We start from the raw sequence: 27712 nt of genomic DNA, 5'->3' as shown, positions 1-27712 counted from the left end.
AGCCCCGCGCAGACTGGCCCCGCCCAGCGGCCCCGCGGGTTCAGTCCCAGGTCCCTGCGCCCCGAATCGCGGCGCGGCCGCCGGTCGAGCCGCATGGAGCCCCGGGCGGCGGACGGCTACTTCCTTGGCGACGTGGGTGCGTGCGGGCGCTGCGGGGGGCAGGGCGAGGCCGCCGCGCCGGCTCCAGGGGCTGGCGGCGCATCCCAGGGCCTTCGCCGGGGAGCCGGTGGCGCGCTCCGCGCTGGCTTCGTGGGCGGAGGCGTCTGGTGGGGTGGGCTGCGGGGAGAGCAGGGTCCCGGGGTGCCGCGCATCCCAGTCGGGCTCTCATGCCTCGCGCCGTGTCCTGGGCCCGCGCACTGTGGGGCTGCGGTCCGTGGGGCGCGCCAGGTGTGGGGTTTCGCAACCGCAAACCCACTGAGCGCCGCGCGCGCTGGGGAAGGTGTGGGGCGCGTGCAGGGCCGTTGACCAGTGGCGGGGAGAGCCTGGGAAACGCCCACGGTGCCCCCTCGCGGGGCAGCCCGGCGCGAGCCCACGGTGAGAGCCGAATTCCCTTCCACGGGCGCGCGTGAGGCCGTGGCGCAGTGTCCGAGCATCCTGCAGAGACGTCTGCGTGACCCCGAGTCCGCTCCTGAGTGAGGGTGGCCCTGGGGCACCTCGGCACACTCGGAAAAGTGCTGTCCCAGTTCTGCTCGCAGTCCCCTTTACCATCCGAGCAGCCGAAGTATGAAATGGATTTGAAGGAAGGACGCTCTTTGGGGAACCAAATTTTTTGCTGCCTACGAAGAAGTCATATGGTCACTGAAATGAACGGTGGAAGCTCCATCAAAGCCTAAAAAGAAAAAAAAAAATCTAAGGTATATTCATTCCGGTAAAAACAGTAGCGTACCTAAGAGGGAGAAGCCTTAAGGTAAATTTAGGTGAAGAGGAAGTTGCAGTCATAGCAAGGCAAAGATATTTTAATTGACTGCAAAATAACCAGCTTTGGCATGATCAAAGATACCGAATAAGCATCTGTTTTTACTTGGCATTCCAGTCCAGGCAAGCACAAGACTTTGATCCTGACACTGTGATCTATCTGCATTTGGTTAGCTTTATTGAATAAGCAGTGAATAGCTAACGAGGGAAGCTTATTTAAACACATATTTTAATATTTCTGTTCATGACATCACTTCGGAGCATGTCTTCTGCATCATTTGTTAAGGGATGCATCTGTAGAAGAAAAGCATATTTTAAACTCATAAATGCGCAGCTTTTGAGGTTCACTGTTATTTTTGACATTGTCATTTTTTATTTAATATATTTATCCCCAAATAAGTTCTGCAGATACGTTTTATTCCCAATGTAATGAATAAGCTGAATGTGTTGGATCCACAACAATACTGCCATCCCAGCAGCGGTAGAGGCGAACTGTGGGAGCTTTATTCATTTTTAACATTTTGACCTCTAATTCTGAGTGTGGTGTAGTCCAACTAAACCATTCAGGTTTTCAGCTGTTGGGCAGTCTCTCTTGCCTGTAATCCCAGCACTTTGAGACGCTGAGGCGGGCGGATCACTTGAGGTCAGGAGTTCAAGACCAGCCTGGCCAACGTGGCGAAACCCCATCTCTCCTAAAAATACAAAAATTAGCTGGGCATGGTGGTGGGCGCCTGTATTTGCAGCTACTTGGGAGGCTGAGGCAGGAGAATCACTTGAACCAGGGAGGCAGAGGTTGCAGTGAGCCAAGATCGGGCCATTGCACTCCAGCCTGGGTGACAAGAGCAAAACTCTATCTCTAAATAAATAAATACATAAAAATACGAAAAGTAGCTGAGCATAGTGGCCGGGTGCCTGCCATCTCAGCTACTTGGGAGGCTGAGGCAGGAGAATTACTTGAACCTGGGAGGCAGAGGTTGTAGTGAGCCAAGATCACACCACTGCACTCCAGCCTGGGTGACAGAGTGAGACTCCGTCTCAAAAAAAAAAAAAAAAAAGAAAGAAAGAAAGAAAGATTGATTCTGCATTCCCTATTGATGTCCTTCGGTGGGAGACGAACCTCTAACCTACTGGCTGCTCCCCGACTCCCCCATACGTTCCCCCAGGGTCCTCTGGTAGAACTGTGTTATTGTTAAAATCAGGTTTCAGTGTTGACATTATTGAAACTATGTGAATATTGCAGCTGAGCCACTTGCTATGTGGGGACTGTGTTTCTCTCCTTGTATAATGTCTTACTTTTCTTGGAGATGGCGGCTGTTCTTATGTTTTCCTGTGGGTTCTTGCTTTTCTTGGAGATGGCCGCTGTTCTTATGTTTTCCTGTGGCTTCGCTGTTCTCCATGCACAGCCCCTCAATTATCCCCAGACAGTCTCCTCGGGCCCCTCAGGTGAGTGGCGGGTCCTGTGTTCCCTCTCTGCTGGCTCAGTGTTTGGAGACCTGACTCCTGCAGCCTTGGGTCTTCAGCTCTGCCTGCTGCTGCTCTGGGAAGCCAGGGTGGGGTGGGGCAGGGAGTGTCTTCCTGCTCTTTATGGGGATTTGCGCATCCCATTGCGTTCAGCACCCTCCCAGGGGGAGCTCAGATTCCCTGCTCTTCGCTGGCCTCCACCCCAGGTGCCAAACCCGCCTTCTCCATCCTGGTTGGCCACTGCACCAGCCTGCTCTTCAGCCCCCGCCATGGTCTGGAAATCACTCCCAGCCTGTTTGTTTTCTACTTGTTTATGTGGATGTATGTCTCCCCACCCAGGTTCCCTCAGCTGAGTGGGATCTTTGCGGATGGGCAGAGAAGATCCTCCGTGTTTAATCAGAAACACAGCTCTGTCGTTCTTGATTTCAGTGTCAGAGCAGGGAGAGGGAGAATCCATTAGGGTAGCAGTCCAGGGCATTTCTAACGGGTAGAGAATTACCTGGAGTGTAGGCTATTTCATCCTAAAATAGGAAATCAAAGGGGGCATGTTGACAAAACCAGAAAAGCCTATTTAGAGCCAAAAAATATCAAAGGAAATAATAGTAAGTTACAAAGACTTAGGAAGCATGTGTATGGGCAGAACAGTACCTGGATGGTCCTTCTCTACAAGGCAGCCCAGGGAGGTGGTGCCTGCTATCCTAAAGGAAACTGAGGCTTAGGTGATTTAGGATGAAAAGCGTCCCTCAGGTCGGGGCTCAGGGGTCCTGAGTCAGAGCCTGAGCTCCCACAGGGCCTTGAGGGTGGGATTGGGATTGGGGGACCCTCCCTGTGCTCCCTGGGCCACCGCCTTTTGGGGTGGACCAGAGGCAAGGGAGGAGTCGGGTAGCAGATAATTGGGTGAGTGATGAGGGAGTCTGGGGAGGAGACGAGGGATAATGCAGTGAAGCCGGTGAATTCACTGTGGTTTTAGCGCCATGCTGGTGGAAGGAAACGCCCGATATTCGCCCGGCTGTCCTGATACCTTCGGTCCTTTCTCCGGGTTCCTTTCCTCCTTAGCCCCCTATTTTCACCTCTTTCCTCCTCGTCGTCTGCTTTCATTTATTCTTTCCCTCTCTTTTCCCCACTTTTCATGAGTTTTGACCATTTTGTCCCTCTAAGAAGGCAAACTGGCATTTTTGCCTCGTTGAACACATCTTAAAGTCAGTCTGCTGTTTGACCTCAAGTTTACCCACAAACAATATTTTGGGGATTCCTAATGAAAACATTTAAAAAGACATGGTTGAAAAATATCAACATAGCAACAAAACACTGAGCCCAAACTTTTAAATGGGAGTTTCTACACAGAAAAAGAAAGATCAATATTTTTTCCTTGGGTTTCAATGGCACTAAAACTGAAATTTGCAATGTGCTATTAAAATTCGGTGATAGTTGGCCAGGCACCGTGGTTGACGCCTGTAATCCCAGCACTTTAGGAGGCCAAGGCAGGTGGATTTCGAGGTCAGGAGTTCAAGACCAGCCTGGCGAAGATGGTGAAACCCTGTCTCTATTAAAAAAAATACAAAAATTAGGCAGGCATGGTGTCGGGTGCCTGTAATCCTAGCTACTCCGGAGGCTAAGGCAGAGAACTGCTTGCATCCGGGAGACAGAGGTTGCAGTGAGCCAAGATGGTGCCACTGCACTCCAGCCTGGGCAACAGAGTGAGACTCCATTTCAAAAAAAACAACACAAAGTAATTTGGTGATAGTGGTAAGTGCCATGTGTTAGGCACTCTCTTTGTGCTGAGTTGTCACATAGACTGTCTTTAGTTGTCACCATGAAATCCTTTATTTCTCTTTTCCTCTGTGATCTCTTTGTCTTTGTGGGCTTAGCCCCCACTTTTATTCCGTATCATTTTCATGTGGTTTGGACAGCAGGCAGAGATGAATGGATGCTACATTCGGCTGTCCTTTTCTGGGAGCGTCGATTGTCCAGGATTTATTTATTTATTTCTCTTTCCCTTTCTTTCTCTCTCCTTCCCTCCCTCCCTACCTCCCTCCTTCCCTCCTTCCTTCCGTCTCACTCTATTGCCCAAGCTTGAGTGCAGTGGCATGATTTCAGCTCACTGCAACCTCCGCCTCCCAGGTTCAAGCGAGCGATTCTCCTGTCTCAGCCTCCAGCTTTTGGTTACTTTTTTAAAAAAATAATTTTTCTATTTTTACTTGTAGTAAAGAACACATAACACAGAATTTACCACCATAGCCATTATTTTCAAGTGTCCATTTCAGTAGGGTTAAGTACATTTACATTTTTGTGCAGCAGATCTCTAGAACTTTCTCATCCTGTAAAGCTGAAATTCTGTCCCCATGAAACACTAGCTCCCCCATTCCCCTCCCCCCAGTCCCTGGCAACCACCTTTGACTACTCGAGAGACCTCACATAAGTGGAATCATACAGTATTTGTCTTTTCAGAAATGGCTCATTTGTGTTTTTTTTGAGACAGAGTCTCGCTTTGTCACCCAGGTTGTAGTGTGGCGGTATGATCTTGGCTCACTGCAATCTCCACCTCCTGGGTTCAAGTGATTCTCCTGCCTCATCCTCCCGAGTAGCTAAGATTACAGGCATGGACCACCATGCCCAGCTGATTTTTGTAATTTTAGTAGAGATGGGGTTTCCCCATATTGCCCAACTCAGCCTCCCATAGTGCTGGGATTACAGGTGTGAGCCACCGCACCTGGCCAGAAATGGCTTATTTATTGATTGATTTATTTTTGAGATGGACTCTTGCTCTGTCACCCAGGCTAGAGTACAGTGGTGTGATCTCAGCTCACTGTAACTTCTGTCTCCTGGGTTCAAGCGATTCTTGTGCCTCATCCTCCTGAATAGCTAGAATTACAGATGCATACCACCATGCCAGGCTAATTTTTGTATTTTTAGTAGAGAGGGGGGTTTCACCATGTTGGCCAGGCTGGTCTTGAACTCCTACCTTCAAGTGATCTGCCTGCCTCGGCCTCCCAAAGTGCTGGGATTACAGGCGTGAGCCACAGTGCTTGGCCCAGAAATGGCTTATTTGACTCAGCATAGTGTCCTCAAGATTCATCTATGTTGTAGCATGGGACAGGATTTCCTTTGTTCCCAAAGCTGAATAATATTCCATTGGACGCTTGGGTTGCCCTAGCTGCTGGCTGTGGAGAATAGTGCTGCTGTGAACGTGGGTGTACAAATGAATGTCTCCTCAAGACCCTGCTTTCAGTTCTTTTGTAGCTCTGCCCAGCAATGGAGTGGCTGGATCATGTGACCTCTTATGTTTAATTTTTGCAGGAGCTGCTGTACAGTTTTCCACAGTGGCTGTACAATTTTACATTCCCATCATCAGTGCACAGGGGTGTCAGTTTCTCCACATTCTCGCCAACATGTATTTTTTTTTTTTTTTTTTAATAATCCTAACAGGTGTGAGGCAGTATCTCATTGTGGTTTTGATTTGCATTTCTTTAATGATCAGTGATGTTGAATACCTTTTTTTATGCTTGTGGCCATTTGTGTATCCTCTTTAGAGAAATGCCTGTTCAAATCTTTTGCCCAGTTTTAAACCTGGTTATTTGGTTTTTTTTGTTGTTGAGTTGCAGGAGTTCTTTGTGTATTCTGGACTAACTCCTCATCGGGTATATGACTTGCACGTATTTTCTCCCATTCTGTGGGTTGCCATTTCACTCATCGTGCCCTTTGATGCACGGAAGTTTTTTTTTTCTTATCATGTCTGCTGCTGCTTTTTGCTCTTAATTGCTGCTGCTAAGACCACAGCAGTTGATGTGATTCACTAGAAATAAGTTGCATTTTCTTTGTAGGTTGGTCATACAGGGAAATCAAATTAGATTTCCTTTTAAAAATTTTATGATTATAACTGAACCCAGATTCGGCTGCTTACTGCTCAAAAGCCAAACAGAAGTGACAAGAGTTGGTGGCAGTTTTATTTGGGAGCCAGCAAACCAGGAAGATGGTAAACAAGTGTCTAAAGTGCCATCTAAGTCAGTTCAGATTTCGGTTTCTTAATTCTGTTGAGCCCGTAAGAAGAGGAGGCTTTTGGGATCAAGAGGTAACCGAGGACCACTGACATCTGGACACCAGCGAGGGTCCAAGGAGGCTGGGAACATCTTTGTCCTTGATCAGGTCACAGTGCTCCTATAAATCTTTAACAAAACATAACTACTTGTTTACATGCTTTCCTTTTAATCCCAGAGTTAATTTTAAAACTACGTGATTGCTCTTTTTGCATATTATCTCAATGCTCTAAAATTATCCTAGCCTCTGTAAGAATGGGTAAAAGCCTCTTAAACAAAAACGTTGGTTCTTTTGTTGCTTCACTGCTACACAGACTTATCATTGGTTTTAGTAACTCCTTCCATTCATTTACTCATCCACTCACTCACTGAGCAACCACATGGACACTAGCATCTTCGTGGATAGTGCCAGGTGCTGGGGTCCACAGGCAAGTAAGCAGTGCCTGAGATGGACCCAGCTGCAGCTCTGCAGCTTCTGTGACCTCCTGGCCATCCCTGGGCGCTGGGGCTCTTGCTTTTGAGTCCCCATCACCAGACGTGATTGCAGTTGTCATGTTGTGAATTATCTTTTTTTTTTTTTGAGATGGAGTCTCGCTCTGTCGCCCAGGCTAGAGTGCCGTGGCGTGATCTCAGTTCACTGCAACCTCCCGCTCTGGGTTCAAGTGACTCTCCTGCCTCAGCCTGCTGATTAGCTGGGATTACAGGCGGGTGCCACCACACCCAGCTAATTTTTGTATTTTTGGTAGAGACGGGGTTTCACCATGTTGGTCAGGCTGGTCTCCAACTCCTGGCATCATGATCCACCTGCCTTGGCCTCCCAGAGTGCTGGGATTACAGGCATGAGCCACTGCGCCCGGCCCATGTTGTGAATATCTGCACATTTATTCCCTGGTCCCTGACTGTGAGCTGCCTGTTGCTGCATCTTAGTCCTCTTTGAGTGCAGCAGCGGGAGACACTAAATGCACCTGGATATCCTGTGAGTGGAGGCAGGTCGGGAATGCGCCTTCCCAGCTCAGGTAGACTCCTGAGATGCACTTTTCTTTTTTGCTGCAAGGCCTAGGCCTCACCCTGCCTTCCTCTTCTGTTCCAAGTGGCAACCTCTCCTTCTACCCTTGGGATTTTGCTCCCTGTGGATTAATTTTAAAGTGACACTAAGCCACTTTTCACTAACCGCAGGACGGCAGTGGGTTACTGTTCATTACTCCTGTGGGGCTGAGGACCACCTGGAGATGGTAAGTAGAAAGTTACACAAGTTTGACTTTTACATTTTGTGGAGATGGAATCTTCCTTTGTGCTTCAGTTTTCCCTGGTCCCCACTTCCTGACATAGGGTCACCCGGGCTCTCTGGCTGTGGGCAAGACAGGTAGGAGGCTAAAATACTGCAGACAACGTTTATTGAGCAATGACTCGGTGCCAGCCCCACGCTTTAAGTGCATTTACATGTTTCAATTCGTTTAATGTTCATAGTCCACCTATGCAGAGAAAATAGTATTGCAACTTATAGGTAAAGAAATGGATGCTCAGGGAAGCTGGGTTTGGGGTAAGCTGATAAGAGGCTGAGCTGAGTTTCCATTGAGCAGTTCTGAGCAGTTGTGGTGCCAGGGAACTCGTAACCTTGTACTCAGTGCCTGAAGCAGAGGTGAGGGTGGGGGGAGCAATGTGGGGATTGCTAAGAAGCAGACAGAGCCATCAACACTAACCGATGTGGCTAGACTGCAGAGGAAATTCGCTGCAGAATTTTTTTTTTTTTTTTAATATATGGAGTTTTGCTCTTGTTGCCCAGGCTGGAGTGCAGTGGCACGATCTTGGCTCACTGCAACCTCTACCACCTGGGTTCAAGCAATTCTCCTGCCTTAGCCTCCCGAGTAGCTGGGACTACCCAGCACATGCCACCATGCCTGGCTAATTTGTTTTGTAGTTTTAGTAGAAAAACGGGGTTTTTTCACCATGATGTTCAGGCTCGTCTCAAACTCCTGACCTCGTGATCTGCCCGCCTCAGCCTCCCAAAGTGCTGGGATTACAGGCATGAGCTACTGCACACGGCCCAGATACACTTTGTAAAAGTATGATCTGGGGAAGATCCAGGTGATAGGCAAATTTTTCAGGGACATGTTGGAATAGTAAGAGGAAACTGTTGATTGAGAAGAGGTGTGTGATGTGATCTTGTCTGCTTGAAGCTGGGGAGCTGGCAATAAGGATATGTCAGCTTCCGACCAGCACTGTTGTCATTTATGACGTTTTAAAGTTTCTAGAAGACTCCTCCGTGTCCGAGATGGGTGCTGAGAAAACATAGGCATGGTTTCTGCGTCTGGGGAGTTTACGATCTGTACTAGTTACCAAGATTTTGTCTGCACCTGGTTTAGACAGTAATGAAACGTGTCTCTTAGCCGGGCGCGGTGGCTCATGCCTGTAACCCTACCACTTGGGAGGCTGAGGTGGGTGGATCACCTGAGGTCAGGAGTTCAAGACCAGCCTGGCCATCATGGTGAAACCCCATCTTTAAAAAAAAAAAAAAAGAAATAGAAGAAAGAAATGTGACTCTTACCAGACAGGAAGCCCCGCCATCGGCTTGGTTCCAGGCACCTGATGGTTCTTGACTTGTCCTCCAGATTCCAGTCTTTCCCGGCCTTGCCATTCCTGTAGGTCCTGTCTTCAGGCAGGTAGCCAGATGGCTCAGCAGGTGCAAATTCACATCCTGGCAGTGTTCAGAGAAGGGAGGAAGACAGCCTTCCCCTGGAGCTCCCTCTTGGGAGTGAGCAGAGCGTGGAAGCTTAGAGGCCTCTTCGCAGACTCTCCCTCACCTCTCCTTAGCTACAGTTGGGTAGGATGCTCTATAGGAAATAGGGTCACTATGATTGATTGAGACTGAAAAAATAAAGGGCCAGGCGTGGTGGCTCACGCCTGTAATCCTAACACTTTGGGAGGCCAAGGTGGGCAGATTGCCTGAGCTCAGGAATTCAAGACCAGCCTGGGCAACATGGTGAAACCCTGTCTCTACTAAAATACAAAAAATTAGCTGGGCGTGGTGGTGTACGCCTATAGTCCCCGCTACTCAGGAGGCTGAGGCAGGAAAATAGCTTGATACCGGGAGGTGGAAGTTGCAGTGAGCCGAGTTGGTACCACTGCACTCCAGCCTGGGTGACAGAGCAAGACTCCATCTCCAACAAAAAAAAAACAGGCTGGGTGCAATGACTCATGCCTGTAATCCCAGCTACTCGGGAGGATGAGGCAGGAGAATCACTTGAACCTGGCAGGCAGAAGTTGCAGTGAGCTGAGATCACGCCATTGCATNAAAAAAAAAAAAAAAAAAGAAAAACCCAGTTAACATCATCCTTAAATGTGAACAACCAAATGCTCTCCCCCTGAGACTGAAATAAGACAAGGATGTTGGCTCTCACCCCTTCTGTTCAACATGGCACTGCAAGTCCTGGCCAAAGCAATTCAACAAGAAAAAGAAATAAAAGGGCCAGGCACAGTGGCTCACACCTGTAATCCCAGCACTTTGGAAGGCTGAGGCGGGCGGATCACCTGAGGTCAGGAGTTCAAGACCAGCCTGCCCAGCATTGTGAAACCCTGTCTCTACTAAAAGTATAAAAATTAGCTGAGTGTGATGCCACGTGCCTGTAATCCCAGCTACTCGGGAGGATGAGGCAGGAGAATCACTTGAACCTGGCAGGCAGAAGTTGCAGTGAGCTGAGATCACGCCATTGCATTCCAGCCTGTGTGACAGAGTAAGACTCCATCTCAAAAATCAATCAGTCAATCAATGGCATCCACATTAGAAAGGTAGAAGTTGAACGATCTTTGTTTGCAGATGACATGACTTTGTACGTACACAAGCCTGAGGAAGCCATTAAAGTTGAGTAATGAAAACATGATTTCTTAGGGCACTCACACAGGAGACACTGTCAGTGCAGGACTTTGAATGTGTATGTGTGAGCGTTGTGGGAAGTGTTTCCCAGAGAAGTTGTTTTACCTGGGCCCACCTGGAGGATGTAAACTTTTTACCAGAGTGGACAATTGGCAGGGGGCAGAGGTGGGTGTGTCAGTGGGAAGGATGTGCGCAGAGGTGCAGGTGTAGAGCTGTGGGGGAGTGGTGAAGGCCTATGCGCGCAGAGTGGGGTTTACACAGGGCGGTGGTGGGAGGTGGACCGTGGAGGTCAGCGGGGCCCGCAGGACAGAGCCTCTTGTAGGCCAGGAGCTTGGACTCCAGCCTTCAGGCAGTGGGGGTGGCTCAGGGGTCTTTCTAGAAGTGCTGGGACAATTGCATGATCACGGATGGTACCATGGTGGCATCAGAGACCCTGGAGTCTTACATATGCTCATTTGTCCTGGATGGAAGTGGCAGGGTCTTAGCGTGAGGTCCCCTTCCTTTCCAGGTTTCTGGGTGGAGCGGACCCCTGTGCATGAGGCAGCCCAGAGAGGTGAGAGCCTGCAGCTGCAGCAGCTGATCGAGAGTGGCGCCTGTGTGAACCAGGTCACTGTGGACTCCATCACGCCTCTGCATGCTGCAAGTCTGCAGGGCCAGGCGCGGTGCGTGCAGCTGCTGCTGGCGGCCGGGGCCCAGGTGAGTGGCCGTTCAGGGAAGATCCCCAGACTGGCTGCAGCTGCTGGAATGGAGGAGAACTTCGGAAAGGCGGGGAGAGAGGGTGGGGGCTGCGCTGCATCCACTGCACACAAGGACCAGGAAGCCCATGGGTGAGAAGTGCTCGTGGACCCGGCTGTTAGGAGGTCATGGTGGTAGAAGAAAGGGCAGCCTGAGCAAATTGCTGGTGGGAGCGCCAGCCCTGCGGTGGGCAGGAGTCAGCAGGTGGCCGCAGCCTAGATACAGGCTCTCAGGGGCGGCCTGGCCTGGACGCAGAGCTGCTGCTTGGGCCCAAATAGCAGGGTTCTGGCTCCAGGATGCCTCAGTGGGATGCTGGCCAGCCCACTCTCTGAAAAAAGGAGCAGAAGCAAAACGTGTTGCTGCTTTCCCTGGTGTAAATGTTCCCATCCTGGCTGGTGTTAAACTACCCGGGGTTTCTGGTCAGCGGAATTCCTGGCACTTTGGCAGCTGGCTCTCCCGAGCTGGCAAACGCTGGCCCTGCACACCCCTGGCCAACGTATAAGGGACACAGAGCTCTGGTCTCAGAGTCGAAGCTGGGGGATTGGCGGGGAAGAAGGCAAGATGGTGTACTGTTTACTCTTCCCAAAAGCTTGGAATGAAACCAGTGTCAGTGTGTACCCAAACAGAAGATGAATTTGGACAAGTGCTAAATAAAATTTGCTAATTTGGGGAGTTGCCTTTTTCCTGGCCTCAGACTTTCTCACTAGGGGAGGTGTGGTAAGCTGCCTCTGGCAAGCCTCCCATTGAGGGTAGAGTTGTGTGTGTTTTTGGCTTTTTGAGACAAGGTCTTACTCTGTTGCCTAGGCTGGAGTGCAGTGGCATGATCACAGCTCACTGCAGCCTCGTCCTCCTTGACTCAAGTGATCTTCCCACCTCAGCCTCCCAGGTAGCTGGGACCACAGGTGCATGCCACCATACCCAGCTAATTTTTGTATTTTTGGTAGAGACAGGGTTTTGCCATGTTGCCCAAGCTGGTCTTGAGCTCCTGAGCTCAAGTGACCGTGCCCCCTCACCTTATAAAGTGCTATGGTTACAGGGGTGAGCCATCATGCCCAGTTGAGGTTAGAGTTTTTAAACCCCCCCCTTTTTTTTTGAGATGGCATCTCACTTTGTTGCCCAGACTGGAGTGCAGTGGCATGATCTTGGCTCAGCGCAACCTCTGCCTGCCAGGTTCAAGCAATTTTTCTGCCTCAGCATCCCGAGTAGCTGGGACTATAGGCACGTGTTACCATGCTTGGCTAATTTTTATATTTTTAGTAGAGACGGGGTTTCACCATGTTGGCCAGGCTGGTCTCAAACTCCTGACCTCGTGATCTGCCCACTTTGGCCTCCCAAAGTGCTAGGATTACAGGCCATGAGCCACCATACCTGGCTCCTTAAAACCCATTTTTAAAGCCTGCCTCTCCCAGCTTGCAACCTAGGGGTCCCCTGTTCTGCACTGTGCTTAGCAGGTGTTTGGGGCAGGGGTGGGTAGGGGGTGGCTGAGCTTATCCTGCCCCGAGAGAAAAGAATCCTGAATGAGATGACTTCTGTACTTGGAGGCTGTGGGTGCTCCCTAGCCACGTGCTGTCTCTTTCAGTGTCCTTGCCTAGCACGTAATAGCAAACCTGTGTGCAAAGGTGAACTGCGGCAGGATGGGAAAGCGGTTGCGTGGCGTTTCCCTGCCCTTTGACGCCTGTTTCTTCCTCCCATGAGGTGGACGCCCGCAACATTGATGGCAGCACCCCGCTCTGTGATGCCTGCGCCTCGGGCAGCATCGAGTGTGTGAAGCTCCTGCTGTCCTACGGGGCCAAGGTCAACCCTCCCCTGTACACAGCGTCCCCGCTGCATGAGGCCTGCATGAGTGGTGAGTTGGCAGATGGCTGGGCTGGCCCAGCTGGGCCCTGGAAGTTTCTTCCTTTCCAGGATTAAAGGACTTTGGGAGTGAAGCAGAGTGGATGGCATTGGGAGCCCTTGGCCGGTGAAGGAGAGTTCCGAGTCTGTTTCTGGCTCCTGGTGACTCAGCTGTGGCGATTCTAAGCTTGAGGTCTTCGTCCAGGGCTGGGTGGGTGACTCTCTGGTAGGATTCTGAGGCCAAGCCTGGGCTCCTCGGGCCCTTCCACGTTAGCACCAGGGCCTGGGGGACTTGGCAGAGGCTCACCTGGGCTTTGCTGTAGGTTGCGCTGCAGGCCCCTGGTTGACATGGGAGATGACGGAGCAGCGTGTCCTGACAGCCTGGGCCAGGAGGCTGTGCGCAGCACTCCCAAAGCAGAGTGCTGGCCCCGCAGGCTCAGGGCGCAGGTGGGACCTCAGCTGCTCTCCAAGAACGGGCAGATGGCAGAGGCTGGGAAGATCAGAGGGGACCGCGAGCGTGGGAAACAGTCCTTGTCCTGTCTTACTGCATCAGGAGCTCCCAGTGGAGTGGAGTGGATAGGACTCAAATTTAGGGTGAGACCAGCTGGTGGGACAATATTTAAATGACAGAGTAAGGAGTTTGGATTCTAGTCTTGTGGGCAAAGGTTGCAAACTGTGGCTTGTATTGTGACTGGCCAGTGTGGCCTTTGTCTTTGGATGCACGTCTGGGGTGCGGGGTTTGGGGTGTGTGCCCTTCCATAGTGCTGGCAGAGCCATGGCTGTCTGTGGTTCACAGATATGTAAACTGCGGGGTAGGTTTACCCCCTACTTTGGAGTCTTTTCATACATGAAAAGACTACAGCTCCAGGGAGCTCTTGAAGGTTTCTGAGCAGATGTTGAGGGTCAGGAAAACAGAATTTCGGGGAGCTTCATTTAGTGGCCCTCCATGTGCAGATAGACGGAGGTGGCGATGGTGGTTGGGGTCTCCTGGAAGCAGAGGGGTGACCTGGGACCATCGCAGGGGTCAAGGTGCCCAGTGCTCAGAGTAGGCTGGTGGAGTGGGATGGGTTCATTTAGAAGGCTTGGGAGAGGAATCCATAGGATTTGGTACAAAGAGGAGGCTTGAGAGGTCAGAAGTGAGTCAGGTTTGAGCTAGGAGTGGAGACCCCAGGAAGGGAAAGGGCTCTGGATGGGAGACAGTGGCCGGCGGCCAGCACATGGCTATGGGGAATTGATACATGCTGTATCAATTTCTGTACCTAGAAAAGGAACAAAATTTTTTGTTTTTTTTCCTTCCATTGCTTAAAACAAAACAAAACAACAACCAAAAAACACAGCCGAACCTAGATCATTCATCTGCTAGGACCTAATCTGAGCTTGAAAAAAAAATTCAGAAAAATCAACTTCTTCCACCACATCATTTGTGCCACCTGCAGTGTTAGGATCATCCCTGGAAACTTCAAGAAAAAAAGTATAGTCCTCCCTCAGGTACCATTTGCAGAAGTCACTCATCTGTCGATTCCTGATGTTGCCGGTTTTAGCAAGATAAGACTCCTAATCCATCCACTGAATGTTACTCTGCCAGAGATGAAATAGCTTTAATGCCAACAAAGATTACTGTGATGTTAGACTGGAGAAGATTGTATTGTTGGGACTACAGCATCCCCAGGAATACTTGCCATCTTGTGTAAATGCTATATTGCAGCCAAACATTGACTCTGCCTCTCATTCTGTTCAGAAATCTAAGGGCAGAACAATCATATTTGTGTGCTTAACTCTGATAAAAGGACTTCATTCCCATTATAAACTATGGTGATTTTCTTTCAACTAGCCTTTCCCTCATATAAATAATATATTTAGTTGTTCCTTAGATGCTATCAATTGTAAAATTCACTATCCATCAGCTTTTTTCAATGTAGCTCTGCAGAAGAAAAACTACATTAAACATAAAAATCAATGTAAGAAGTGCACTAGTGTCAGAAAATATTTTAATGTATAAAATATACATTGTAGAATTGAGCTGTATTGTATCTATCTACACACATACATGTATATATGTAATGTCACAGATTAAAAAAAAAATTACTAGAGGATACAGCGGCCAGCACATGGCTGTGGGCTGGTGGGGAAAATCGGGGAGCCGCCAGCAGTGAAGAGGTAATTCAGTGACTGCAGAGGCTGGAGCCTGGACAGACTGCACAGGGCCAGGAGGGTGGAGGAACCGCGATCCAAATCCACATTACAGATCCAGGAAGGGGAGCGCCGAAGGGGCAGGAGAGGCCGGGCACCGTGGCTCATGCCTTTGATAATCCCAGCACTTTGGGAGGCTGAGGAGGGTGGATCACCTGAGGTCACGAGTTCAAGACCAGCCTGGCCAACAAGGTGAAACCCCGTTGAAACTCTACTAAAAATACAAAAAAAAATTAGCCAGGCATGGTGGCATATGCCTGTAATCCCAGCTACTTGGGAGGCTGAGTTGGGAGAATTGCTTGAACCCAGGAGGTGGAGGTTGCAGTGAGCTGAGATCGTGCCATTACACTTCAGCCTGGGCGACAGAGCGAGACTTTGTCTAAAAAAAGAGAAGCAGGAGAGGTGGCTGCCATGGGGCACAGGAGGATGACCTGCCTAAGAAAGTCTGGGGGGTTTCCTGGGAGGCTGGGCTCAGTGCCGGCAGCTGTGGGTAGACACAGGGTGGTGGGGGGCAGCAAGAGAGTCTTCCCTGGCCCATTCTAGGTGGTGCCCAGGCCTTCTGTTCTCACAGCAAGAGGCCAGCCAGGCCTGTTTCTCCCACTGCCGGGTGGGCCATGAGCCCTCCCCTCCTCAGGGGCACGCAGAGCTGTGTCCTGGCTTCCTGAGGGCAGGCCGTGCGGGGCATGAACGCCTCCTTAGGTCGGGACGAGGGCTGCCTGGCTTCTCTGCCCTGCGCTGGGGATGGAGGCCTGCTGCAGCTGCCGCGTCTGTTGTGCTTGTAGTCTCCAGCATCCATATTCATGGGCATGTCCTGCCTTTTCCATTTGTCTCAAGGGAGTTCCGAATGCGTGAGGCTTCTTATTGACGTCGGGGCCAATCTGGAAGCACATGACTGCCATTTTGGGACCCCTCTGCACGTGGCCTGTGCCCGGGAGCATCTGGACTGTGTCAAAATGCTACTAAAAGCAGGTGCGTGGGTGTTTGCCTGAGTGGGTGTTTACCTACGGAGTGCATATTTACAGATTTATCTGAGAATTTTGCCTGAATGGGTATACACTAGCAAGGCTGTTCACCTGAGCAGATGTTTCCTTGCAAGAGTACTTACCTGAGTGGGTGTTTACCTACGGAGTGCATATTTACAGATTTATCTGAGAAGTTTGCCTGAATGGGTATACACTAGCAAGGCTGTTCACCTGAGCAGGTGTTTCCTTGCAAGAGTATTTACCTGAGTGGGTGTTTACCTACGGAGTGCATATTTACAGATTTATCTGAGAAGTTTGCCTGAATGGGTATACACTAGCAAGGCTGTTCACCTGAGCAGGTGTTTCCTTGCAAGAGTATTTACCTGAGTGGGTGTTTACCTACGGAGTGCATATTTACAGATTTATCTGAGAAGTTTGCCTGAATGGGTATACACTAGCAAGGCTGTTCACCTGAGCAGGTGTTTCCTTGCAAGCGTATTTACCTGAGCGGGCATTTACCTGGGCAAGTGTTTACCTGCACTGTGCCTGGCAGAGAGCTGGGTAGAGGAGTCAGAGGCACCAAGGTTAGAGGCTGGCTCTCCCGCTTGCCAGCTGAGACCTCAGGCCTCAGTTTACAGATTTGAGGACTGGAAGAATCTGTGCTGCAGGTGGCTGGGAGGACTGGGATTTTTCCTGGTGCCTGGTGTGTCCTAGTAGGTACGCAACAAATGCCAGTGACTATTTCTAGAGATCACAGCCCGCTGTCCCCACAGCGGCCTGGTGAGGTTGCTGCCTGAATCCAAGAGAGAAGGGGGTGCAATGGGAAGTGGAGTCAGCAGCGTTTAGGAGAATGGAGCGTTTGGAATCCAGGCCATTGTCAGGTGTTCAAAAAAGACTCGGGATTGAGATTCCCAAGGAGGGAAAAAAAAAATCAAAACTAAAAAGACCCAACCAACTGAGGAGCAGGTTCAGGACCTATCTATAGCAGAAGTTTTCAAATGTAGCCAAAGTGACTGTTGGCACAGGGTTTTTTTTTTTCCATTAACCCAACTTAAATGTTTTGTTGAGGGAAAATTTTAGTTTCATCATCTCATCCATCCAAATTCTGGGTGCAGTGTAGAATAAAACAAAAGTGCTCAGGATGGCTGGGCACGGCAGCTCATAGCTGTGGTCTCAGCACCTTGGGAGGCTGAGGAGGGAGGATTGCTTGAGTCCAGGAGTTTGAAGCCGCCTGGGCAACATAGCAAGACCCCACCTCTAACAACAACAACAACAAAACACCTGTTAAGGATAGGAAGATCATGAATCCACCCCTGCCCCATGACAGCCATTTGAGCTTAGTTTTATATAGTTTTTTTTTTTTTTTGAGATAGGATCTTGCACTGTCACCCAGGCTGGAGTGCAGTGGTGCGATCTTGGCTCACTGCAACCTTCGCCTCCTGGGTTCAAGCAATTCTCCTGCCTCAGCCTCTTCAGTAGCTGGGACTGTAGGCACCCACCACCACACCCAGCTAATTTTCTTTGTATTTTTAGTAGAGACGGGGTTTCACCATGTTGGTCAGGATGGTCTTAATCTCCTGACCTCATGATCCACCCGCCTCGGCCTCCCAAAGTGCTGGGATTACAGGCGTGACCCACCGCACCCGGCCCTATATGTAGTTTTCTATTGGAGAACCTTATTTGCTTTCATGTGCCACTTTTACGTCTTTTTGTGGAAAAGATTCATTTTGTGTAAGAATAATTGTTAGGGTATTTTAAATTTTTTATACGCTGCCTTAAAAATGTCTCCATTGGAAGCAGACGTCCGTGTGTCCAGTCGAGCTTCTCCTGACAGCTGGATCCATTTCTGTCAACACAGGGCAGTGATTCCTGTCAAGCCTTTGTGAGCTCGGTACACATTGGTTCCGTTTTTACCTTGGTTCCTTTTGGTGTGGTTGCTGGGAAAAAAATCAACTTAGTGTTTAAAGCAAACATCCTTTCTGGATCAGGTAGGACTTCATATCAGTTGTGACGCCTTTGCGGTAAGAGGAAGCCACTTCCACCTGGTAAACAGTGGCAGGCATTTCTAGTTCAGGGGGTTTCAGGGATGAGATGCAGAGCAGGTTTAGGGGTGGCTGGACTAGAGGTTCTGTGGTGTCACTCAGGCCTCAGTTTCTTTGATTTTTGCAATTCTGCTTTCCTCAGGGTTGGCTTTATCCTAAGCCTCTGGCTTCCCTGAGAAAGGTCATGGGGGCTACAGTGGCTTCAGGCCTGCACGCCAGACGTTTCCTGTGTTAAGCTTTCTGGGGACTCTTTCAGAAGAGTGGAAAATCCCTTTTCACACACCCCTCCCCGGTCCTGGTGCCCAAACGTCGCCAAATTTTGATGGGCTGAAGCCTGGGTCATTAGAACCGATGAGCGTGGTCAGGGGAGAGGCATTGGAGCAGGCGGGGCCCACTTTGGGGCTGAGGCCAGGTCTGCTCCTGCGTCTGCCACATGACCAGGAAAGGGAGGGGCAGCTGTGATGCCCACTGTCACCCTGAAGCAGGGTTCCTGCGGCTCTCCCGGGAGTTCGCATGCCCCTGGGGAGTTAGATGAATACGGCTTTCTTGGGGAAGCCTCCCCACTGTGATTGTTGTGGTCAACTCGATGCTGTGGGTAGCGTCCAGCCATCAGCTCCACGTGGGATTCCTGATTCTCACCCTCCTCTCGGGTGGTCTCCTCTAACACACCTTGTAAGAGCAGATGGATAATCATCTTTTCCTTAGGAACCATTTCTTCACTGTGGAAAATTTCAAACATGCAGAGAAGAAGAGAGAAACAGCAGCATGCCCCATGTCCTCACACACAGATGCTTTAAGAAGCAGTGATTCTGAACTTTTGGGGTCAGATCATAGATCCTTGGGGAAAGCCAAGGACCGTGTCTTTAGAGAAACAGAAGAGTGGAAAATCTCTTTTCCCGCACTCTCCAAGTCCCCTTGCCCAAACTTTGCCAAATTCTGATTGGCTCAAGCCTGTGTCATTTGAACCAGTTACTGTGGAGAGGGGGAGGGACTGCATCAGTCAGGGCCACATGATTGCAGGTGCTTTTGTGTGCAGTTTGAGAGCTGAGCTGTGAGGCAGCCACGTTGCACCCCATGTGGGACGTGGAGATGGTGGTTCTGGCTCTTTGTAGGTGGTGAGGCGAGTCCAGGAACCAGATTGTATTTGCAGAGGAGGCGGGGGGTGGGGGAGGGTGAAAGTCCGGTTATTATGGTGAGGTAATTTTTAATCTGATCGCTGACAGTGAATATTTAACTCTGCCAGGAGTGTTCAGAAGTGGCTCCTAAGGACGGTCATGCCTCCACTTTCATTCTCAGCACTGACCCAGGCACAATTAAAAAAATTTTTTTTAATTGTTTAATTTTTAAAAATTTTTGTTTTTTAAAAAATTTTAATTAAAAAATTTTTTTTCTAGTTTTAACAAGCACATATTGGGCTATTTGTGCTGATGTTCCAGGACTGCGCCAGCCTGGGTGTGCCAAGGTCTTAGAAGGTCCCTTCAATGCTGGCCACGGGTTCTGCAATCCACTGTAATCCTATTTTGCGTTGAAAGCAGGATTTTGGTAATGAGCCTGTGTTGACCCCTTTTCTCTGAAGGATGAAGTTCAGAGCATGTAATTCCCTGGTTGTTTCCTAGCTCCCCATCTTTGTCTCTCTGTCTGTCTGTCTCTGTCTCTGTCTTTGTCTGAGTCTTTCTCAAGCCTCTCAGTTCAATGTATGTCGCCATCCTCGCTTCACACAAAGCTGCTTTCTTTCCTTCTCCTACCCTCCTTCTTTTTCTCTCTTCCTTCTCTTTCCTCTGTATCTGTTCCCCTCTTTTTTTTTTTGACACAGAGTTTTGCTCTGTCACCCAGGCTGGAGTGCAGTGACACCATCTCGGCTCACTACAACCTCCGCCTCCTGGGTTCAAGTGATTCTGGTGCCTCAGCCTCCCAAGTAGCTGGGATTACAAGCATGAGCCACCGTGCCTGGCTAATTTTTGCATTTTTAGTGGAGACGAGGTTTCTCCATGTTGGCCAGGCTAGTCTCGAACTCCTGACCTCAGGTGATACGCCTGGCTGGGCCTCCCACGGTGCTGGGATTACCGGCATGAGCCACTGCGCTGAGGCGTGTATTTTTAATGCACATAGCTGATGGGCTTTCCTCGCTCACTCTCTTCTTGGCTCACGTCGTGCTATACTTTCAGGGTCTGTCCATGCTGCTGTGTGCACTCCGGCCTGCTGTTTCACTTCAATTCTTTATTCACAATTTCATTTCCTTTCTTGTTCACCTTCCTTCCCTTTCACCCAGTCAAATGATGTCAAGCACACATTTTGAAAAGCTGTGCATTGGGAAGGCTGCCTCTCTGCAAGAGCCCCTGGCCAAGGCCTCGTCTGTGGAGCGCGGCAGGGACTGTGATTTTTAGAGCTCTTTTCAGCCATGTTTCCCCCTGACGGCGAGGGAGTAGCTGTGCCTCCCTTGGGACTCTTTCTTTTTTTTTGTAAAAATAGAGATCATCACTTTCTTACCCAGTTGGCAAGAATGTTACCAGAATTAATGACATGAGAGAAAGCTACTTGAACTTTAGATTCTGTGGATGGTACAATTTGTTTTTCATTACAAGTGTATGCTTAGTGTTAAGATTTACTTCTTTCATGATTGCAACATTATACTGGAGGAAAACCCCTTATGTGAAAGAGAGGATGAACTGTGGGGAAAATATTTTTTAATCTATTGCTTTTAAATATTATTTTTTTGTAGTACATTTCTGCCAAATTCAGGACCTAGGTAATTTAGCGTTTTTCCTAATTGAGAGATCCTTTTTCTGGCGTGTGCTGTGTCCCGCGCTGCACAAGTGTTCAAAGACGGAAGAGGGAATGGCGGGGGATAAAGACACACATACAGACAGACACATATAAAGCTGGACCAGGTGGTCCGAAAGCTGATGGCATCAGTCTCTTCGGCCCCCACCTGCCTCAAAGTACTTTATTTTATATGTTTACAAAGCACATCGCAGAGGGAGGGTACAGTTACTTAGAACAGCTTGTGGTTATAGTTCTCACACTTCAGTTAACATGCTTCAGCTAACAGCTATCTTGCAGCAAGGTCAGTGAGAGCTGGTTATCTTTTTCTAGGCCTCTCTGCTCTTCTCTGAGACACACACATTCCCCTAGGATGGTTTCACTACTCTGGAGTTCACCCGAAGTTCACAGCAGCCTTGCTGCTGATTCCCCCAGAGGAGGTGGGCTACTCTGGCTCCCTGCACCTTTTCCTGCCCAGACTTGAGTTTTGGCTGTGGGAAGCGGAAAGAACTTTCTTCACTTCTGTCATCACTTTGGAGGGCTGGGACAGTCGGAGTTTTGTTCTTTTTTGCCCAGGCTGGAGTGTAGTAGCACAATCTCAGCTCACTGTAACCTCCACCTCCCAGGTTCAAGCGATTCTCCTGCCTCAGCCTCCTGAGTAGCTGGGATTACAGGCGCCCGCCACCACGTCCAGCTAATTTTTATATTTTTAGTAGAGACACGGTTTCATTGTGTTGGTCAGGCTGGTCTTGAACTCCTGACCTTGTGATCCGCCCATCTCAGCCTCCCAAAGTGCTGAGATTACAGGCGTGAGCCACTGCGCCCGGCTGGGCTGGGGCATTCTTAGGATCATGGCATGAATGCTGTTATGCGCATGGTTCTTATGTGCTTTTAGGGAATTAAAACATTTTAAAACAGAAAGCAGGATTTTTCGGATACTTTTTGAGCACAGGAACTAGAAAATGTAGCTTTCCACTCTTCAACTCCTCTTCTGACCCTATGAAATTGTCGGTAAGTGATGGCATGCTGGTGGTCTGTTCATTGTAAAATCCCACTTTTGATAATATTTTATGGTTGTGGTTTGAATCTGTTATTTGGCAGATTATTTTACTGATGCTGGGCGATTTGCTTGGCTTCTTTAAAATACTTCTTATTCATTTTATCTTATAACCTCCTTTGTTACTGAGGAACAGACTTCGAAGAGAATAGCATTTTCTTCCAAAAGAATTCGGAAGCCCTGGGAGAGTCTATTATATGGGATTAATGATGGCTGTGCCCTAAGAATGATGTTTTACAAAAATATTTTTATCAAAATTTTTTAGTGCATTTAAAAAATGCAGTATTTGACCAGATGTGGCAGCTTGTGCCTGTAGCCAGGAGTTCAAGACCAACCTGGCCAATGTGGCAAAACCCCATCTCTACAAAATTACAAAAATTAGCTGGGTGTAGTGGGCACCTGTAATCCCAGCTACTTGGGAGGCTGAGGCAGGAGAATTGCTTGAACCCTGGAGGCGGAGATTGCAGTGAGCCAAGATTGTGCCACTGCACTCCAGACTGGGGGGCAGACTGAGACTCTGTCTCAAAAAAAAAAAAAAAAAAAAGCCATACTTAGCTACTAGTCCTTTGCGTCTTTCTGAATGTCTTTTTTTCTTTTTTTTTAATTGTGCTACTTTACTTTTAATCAGCTTGATGAATGTCTGCTCCTATCCTGAGAAAGTTGAGTGCAAAGCTCACTCTCTTCTCTGAATTGCCTACTGTTTTGGGTACATTATCTGTTTTCCTTTTGTAAGAGAACATGCATTGTTAAGGAATGTTCATTCCTTCATCCATCCAGTATTTCCAGAGCCTCCGTCCTGCAAGAGGAAGCAGCACAGTGTATCTGTGCTGCAGGCCAGGCGGGGATGCTGGAGTGGCTCTGATTGGAACTTCCGGCAACGTCAGGACCCCTGAAGGCAGATTGATAGGGCATTAGAACCGATAACTCGGGATGTTTTCTGTATTGTTTTTCTTCTTTCTGGTTCTATTTCCAGTTATTTATTTATTATCACTGCCTGCCTTTACCTCTGTTCTCATGAGGGGGAACAATAAGTAATTCCTGCTTTTGGATGTTGAAAACATTTTTGAAAGCTATGGTAGAGTCTGTCTCGATTTTGTCTTCTGGATGGGGATTGCTTCTGCCTACCGTGCACACGCATGCGGTTGTCTCCCCAAGCCCCCACTCCAAGTTCTTTTCTCGGTGAAATCTGTTCCCGGCTCTTGACCTCCAGGGGCCAACGTGAATGCCGCAAAGCTTCATGAGACGGCCCTTCACCACGCGGCCAAGGTCAAGAATGTCGACCTCATCGAGATGCTCATTGAGTTTGGTGGCAACATCTACGCCCGGGACAACCGTGGGAAGAAGCCGTCTGACTACACGTGGAGCAGCAGCGCTCCTGCCAAGTGCCTTGAGTACTATGAGAGTGAGGCACCCCACTGAGCGCCCACCCCCCCCCCACCCCCCTCCAGCCTTCAGCCTGGGCCGGCCCCCTGTGGGCTTCAGTGGAGAGCTAGGCTGTTAGTCCTGGCTCCTGCCCTTTGCACTAGGACAGACCCTTGGGCACTTTGCTGGGGCTGTTTGTACTGCTGCCCCAGCTCTTCCTGGGTTCCCTGTGGCCTGTGGCCTGGGGCAGCAGGAGCTGCAGCTGACACCTGCCTGGCGCCAGACCTGTGCCTCCCATGCTGGATGTTCGACAGAAGAGCCTTCTAGCTATAGATTAGTTGCTTGATGACAAATCTGGGTGCTGAAATATAATGCTGTGGCTCAAAAAACCAAAACCAGGCAGGGCACGGTGGCTCATACCTGTTATCCCACCACTTTGGGAGGCTGAGGTGGGCAAATCACCTTAGGTCAGGAGTTCTAGACCAGCCTGGCCAACATGGGGAAACCCTGTCTCTACTGAAAATACAAAACATAGGTGGGCATGGTGGCAGGTGCCTGTAATCCTAGCTACCTGGGACGCTGAGGCAGGAGAATCACATGAACCCAGGAGGCAGAGGTTGCATTAGCTGAGATTGCACCCCAGCCTGGATGACAGAGCGAGACTCCATCTCAAAAAAAAAAAAAAAAGGCAAAAAAACCCAAACCCACAAAATGCAATCCAGTTGACATCACCCGAGTTTCATTTCCTGGGCTCCCTCCCTGGCGTTCCTGGCTGTCCTTACAGAGAAGGCCTGCAGGACACATCCTGGTTCCAGGGGAAAGGGAGGCATTTCTGATTCCATCTGAGTTTACTTGCTTGCAGGTGTTGTGCTCCTTCCTTAAACTAACCTCACATCCTTCCTTATTCCCTTTTACAGAGACACCTCTGACTCTGTCACAGCTCTGCAGGGTGAGCTTGAGGAAGGCCACTGGTGTCCGAGGGCTGGAGAAGATCGCCAAGTTAAACATTCCGCCCCGGCTCATCGATTACCTCTCCTACAACTGAGCTGCAGGCAGAGGTTGGGCAGCTGCCACTCACTGCTGGCTGCCCCTGCTGTGCCCAGCATTGCCCCTAGAGGGGTCTCTGCCCGTTCCTCTGAAGCAGCGTGATTGCTGTAGACACAACAACGCTCCTTCGAGTCCCTTCCTGCGCTCTTCTTTGGGCTTCTCTCCTGGATCCTGGAGAATGTTTCCAAGCCGTTGGGAAGGCCTCGGTCTCAGGTCACAGTTGTGGGTGTGGCCCTGCACTGTTTGGAAGCTACCCTCTCACTGGGCGTGGGCCCAGCTGTCCAGTTTTCCTCTTTTACAGACCATCCTCAAAGGCACTGTAAGGACAGGCGGCTCGGGGAGCACAGAGGAGGCTGGCAGAGCTGGGGACTCAGGGCCTGGTTGCCGACTCCCACCTTCCTGGGCAGCCTGCACAGGTGCACAGGTCGCAGGTGCAGGCCACCACGTCTGGGTGGGCACCAGGACTGCCCTCGGTGCTCATAGGGAGTGGCTGGGCCACGGAAGGTCAGCCTGGAGTCGTGGCCTGAGACCACTGCTCTGCTGGCTCTCTGCCGTGTGGATGTTTTTCCTGGAGGACTTTCCAAGCCCCCCCGCCCCCCACCCTGAGCCTGGGCGCATCCACCACTCAGGGGCTTTCTATGGGTCTTCCTCAGGGAAGGCCCTGGCTTTGTATTCCCCACAAGTAGCACTGAGTTTCTTAGGAAATGTATCTTCAGTATTAGGTCTCAAAGTCTTGTAAAAAGTTTATATGTAGGATAAAAGCCTTTTAGAGGATGTGTATGCTGTCCCTCTAAGGTTTTGCTTGTGAGCCGTTCAAACCGACAGCAGCATGAAGGTGTACATTCTCTTGGCTGTGCATTCCCAGTGCAAAGGGCCGTTTGGAGACTCTGGGCATTACTTTTCATCTGTTTCTATGGTTGTCAAATGAATTCACCCAACCTGCAGTTTGCTAACTCCTTGAAGCTATCAAATTAGCAAGGAGGCTGCCTGCACCTAGGAGCACCATCACTCACTCACGATTTGGTTTTGCGGATACTCGTGGAATATCTGTCACGCACCCAGCATTGTCCCAGTGCTTTGAGTAGGATGGGAATGGGACTGCAGCCAAGGCAGGAGAAGAAAACCTTGCAGTCCCATCTTACAGTAATAGTAACAGGTCATTCTGCATGATAAGCCACAGGTGGAGGATTCACAGCCCATTTGACTGCATGAGCCACCTGAGTCTTTGTCTTCATCAATTTTAAGAACCCCACCCACAACAGGGAGTTAAGCTGGAGGACCTTTGCATGATTTGTTCTGGGATGTGTGGTTTCTGGGGCAATGGAGAAGGGGTCAGGCCTGTCCTAGAGACATTGTGCCCAGAAACGGGAACGTGGTACTCACTGGATGCACGCAGGCAGCCTGAGCTCGCGTCCCAGACTGCAGAACAGAGTGAGCCCGAGCTGCCCACGGCGATGCCCCTCGTGCTGCAAGACTGGATGCCTCTCCTCGTGGACTCGTGGGGGTGGAGCCACAAATCGGGTGAAAAACTTCACGCTGGCTGCCGGGGCGTTTCTCTCCTCCAGCGTTCCCAGCCGTTGTCCTGGGGCTTCCTCTTACACTGAGAAGAAGAGCATTTCCATTCGGTCACCGGCTCAGATACCAGTTCTGGATCAATCAGTGTTTCTGCATGGAATAATAACCATTAAAAAAAGCATTAGGTTCCTCCCTTTCATCTTTGTAACTGATTCTTGCCTCTAGCAATGACATCTGGTGACGTCTCACAGTAGAGCACTTAGCTCAGAATCAGGTCCCCACGGCTGTTGCACAATAAAAGTGGAATAAAGTGCATCACTGTGTTCACATAATCCTTTTCTCATGGGGCAGAAACACCAAGATGGGCGCGTTCTCGGCGCACGGAGGGGCGAGGTGGGCGCATCCTGGGCGCACGGAGGGGCGAGGTGGGCGCATCCTGGGCGCACGGAGGGGCGAGGTGGGTGCGGCCTGGGTGGATGGAGGGGGCTGCTCTCGTCTTGCCGCGTTCTAGGTCTTTTGGCAGCGCTGTGCTTGTCAGTGATGCACACCTTCCCGTCTCTCCCCGAGGTCTTCTGGTGCCGGCTTTGGCACCACCCTGATGTGGACTTTTCTTGGGGGAGACAGACGCTGTCCACGAGACCAGGTGACTGGGATTTTGGGCTCTCCTCCACCATTACTCAGGGCTGTGACTGCAGACAGGTTTGCCTGCTTCTCTGGTCTGAGTTGTTCCGGAAAGCTGCAAAATTGGGGTAACAGGTCAGACTTGGAGCATTGAATGGGTCTTGACCAACCACTGAACCAAGGCCCTCCCCTCAGCGGGAAGAGGTGGGTTCCCACTAGCCTCAGGTTTTTGTGAGGCTGAAATTAGAGGATTGAAAGATGCCTTGGCCAGGTGCGGTGGCTCCCGCCTATAATCCCAGCACATTGGGAGGCTAAGGTGGGCGGATCACTTGAGGCCAGGAGTTTGAGAACAGCCTGGCCAAGACGGTGAAACCCCGGCTTTACTAAAAATACAAAAATTAGGCGGTCATGGTGGTAGGCGCCTGTAATCCCAGCTACTTGGGAGGCTGAAGCAGGAGAATGGGTTGAACCCGGGAAGGTGGAGGTTGCGGTGAGCCGAGATTTCACCATTGCACTCCAGCCTGGGTGAGAGAGTGAGATACTGTCCCTGCAAAAAAGACAAAGATGCCTTGAAAAGCATAAAGTGCCCCCCAAATATAGAAGCTCCGTCGCTTTGGCTGTGTGGTTTGATGTCTGTGGAGCTCGCAGCTGTGTGCACTCTTCCCTCACTTTAAGACCACACTATTTCGGGAGTTCTGTCGTCACAGGACTTCTCAGTTTACATTTTGAAATGCAGTGGGCAGTGGACAGATTTGGAGCAGATCTTTGCAACATATATAACAAGTATTTGGCAAGCAAAATGCACAAAGCTCTTTTTATAAACCGTTAAGACAGTGGGCCAGGTGCAGTGGCTCATGCCTGCCATCCTAGCACTTTGGGAGGCTGAGGCGGGAGGATGGAGCTGAGGAGTCTGAGTCTGAGACAAGCCTGGGCAGCCTAGTGAGACCCCGTTTCCACAAAAAAGAAAAGATTAACAACCCAGTGGAAAACAGCTGGGCAAAGAATCAGAACAAGGGCTTTATAAAAGAGGGATCTTGAAATGTCCACTCACAGGAAAGGACACTCAGAAGTGATTAGGGAAATACAAATTAATGAATGTTTAAGTCAACAGAGCGATTACCATTAGATGAGACTATCGTGACGGTCGTTGGAAGGTCTCTCAGTGTTGATGGGTAGGCTGTATGGGCAAATGGAAATGCACAGGCTGCTAATGGGGAAGACACTGATGTTTTGGAGAGCTATTGCCTGATTCTAGTACCATTAAAAGCATGCATGCCCCTTGTCCCCAGTAATTCTACTTTGTATAA

The 27712-nt window shown here is 49.9% G+C and overlaps 1 protein-coding gene across 1 annotated transcript; it reads left to right on the top strand.

The window, feature by feature from the left end:
* On the top strand, nucleotides 1-26099 carry ASB13 (ankyrin repeat and SOCS box containing 13). The gene is made up of 6 exons (XM_017513165.2): nucleotides 1-136; nucleotides 10790-10977; nucleotides 12712-12862; nucleotides 15874-16008; nucleotides 23071-23262; nucleotides 24140-26099. Exons 1-6 carry the CDS (start codon nucleotides 94-96, stop codon nucleotides 24265-24267), a joined length of 837 nt encoding a protein of 278 aa, XP_017368654.1. The 5' UTR covers nucleotides 1-93; the 3' UTR covers nucleotides 24268-26099.
* The last annotated feature ends 1613 nt before the right edge of the window (nucleotides 26100-27712 follow it).

Source organism: Cebus imitator, unplaced genomic scaffold, assembly GCF_001604975.1.
Source record: "Cebus imitator isolate Cc_AM_T3 unplaced genomic scaffold, Cebus_imitator-1.0 Scaffold487, whole genome shotgun sequence".
NCBI classification, from domain to species: domain Eukaryota; kingdom Metazoa; phylum Chordata; class Mammalia; order Primates; family Cebidae; genus Cebus; species Cebus imitator.
This window is presented reverse-complemented; position numbering and strand designations above follow the sequence as displayed.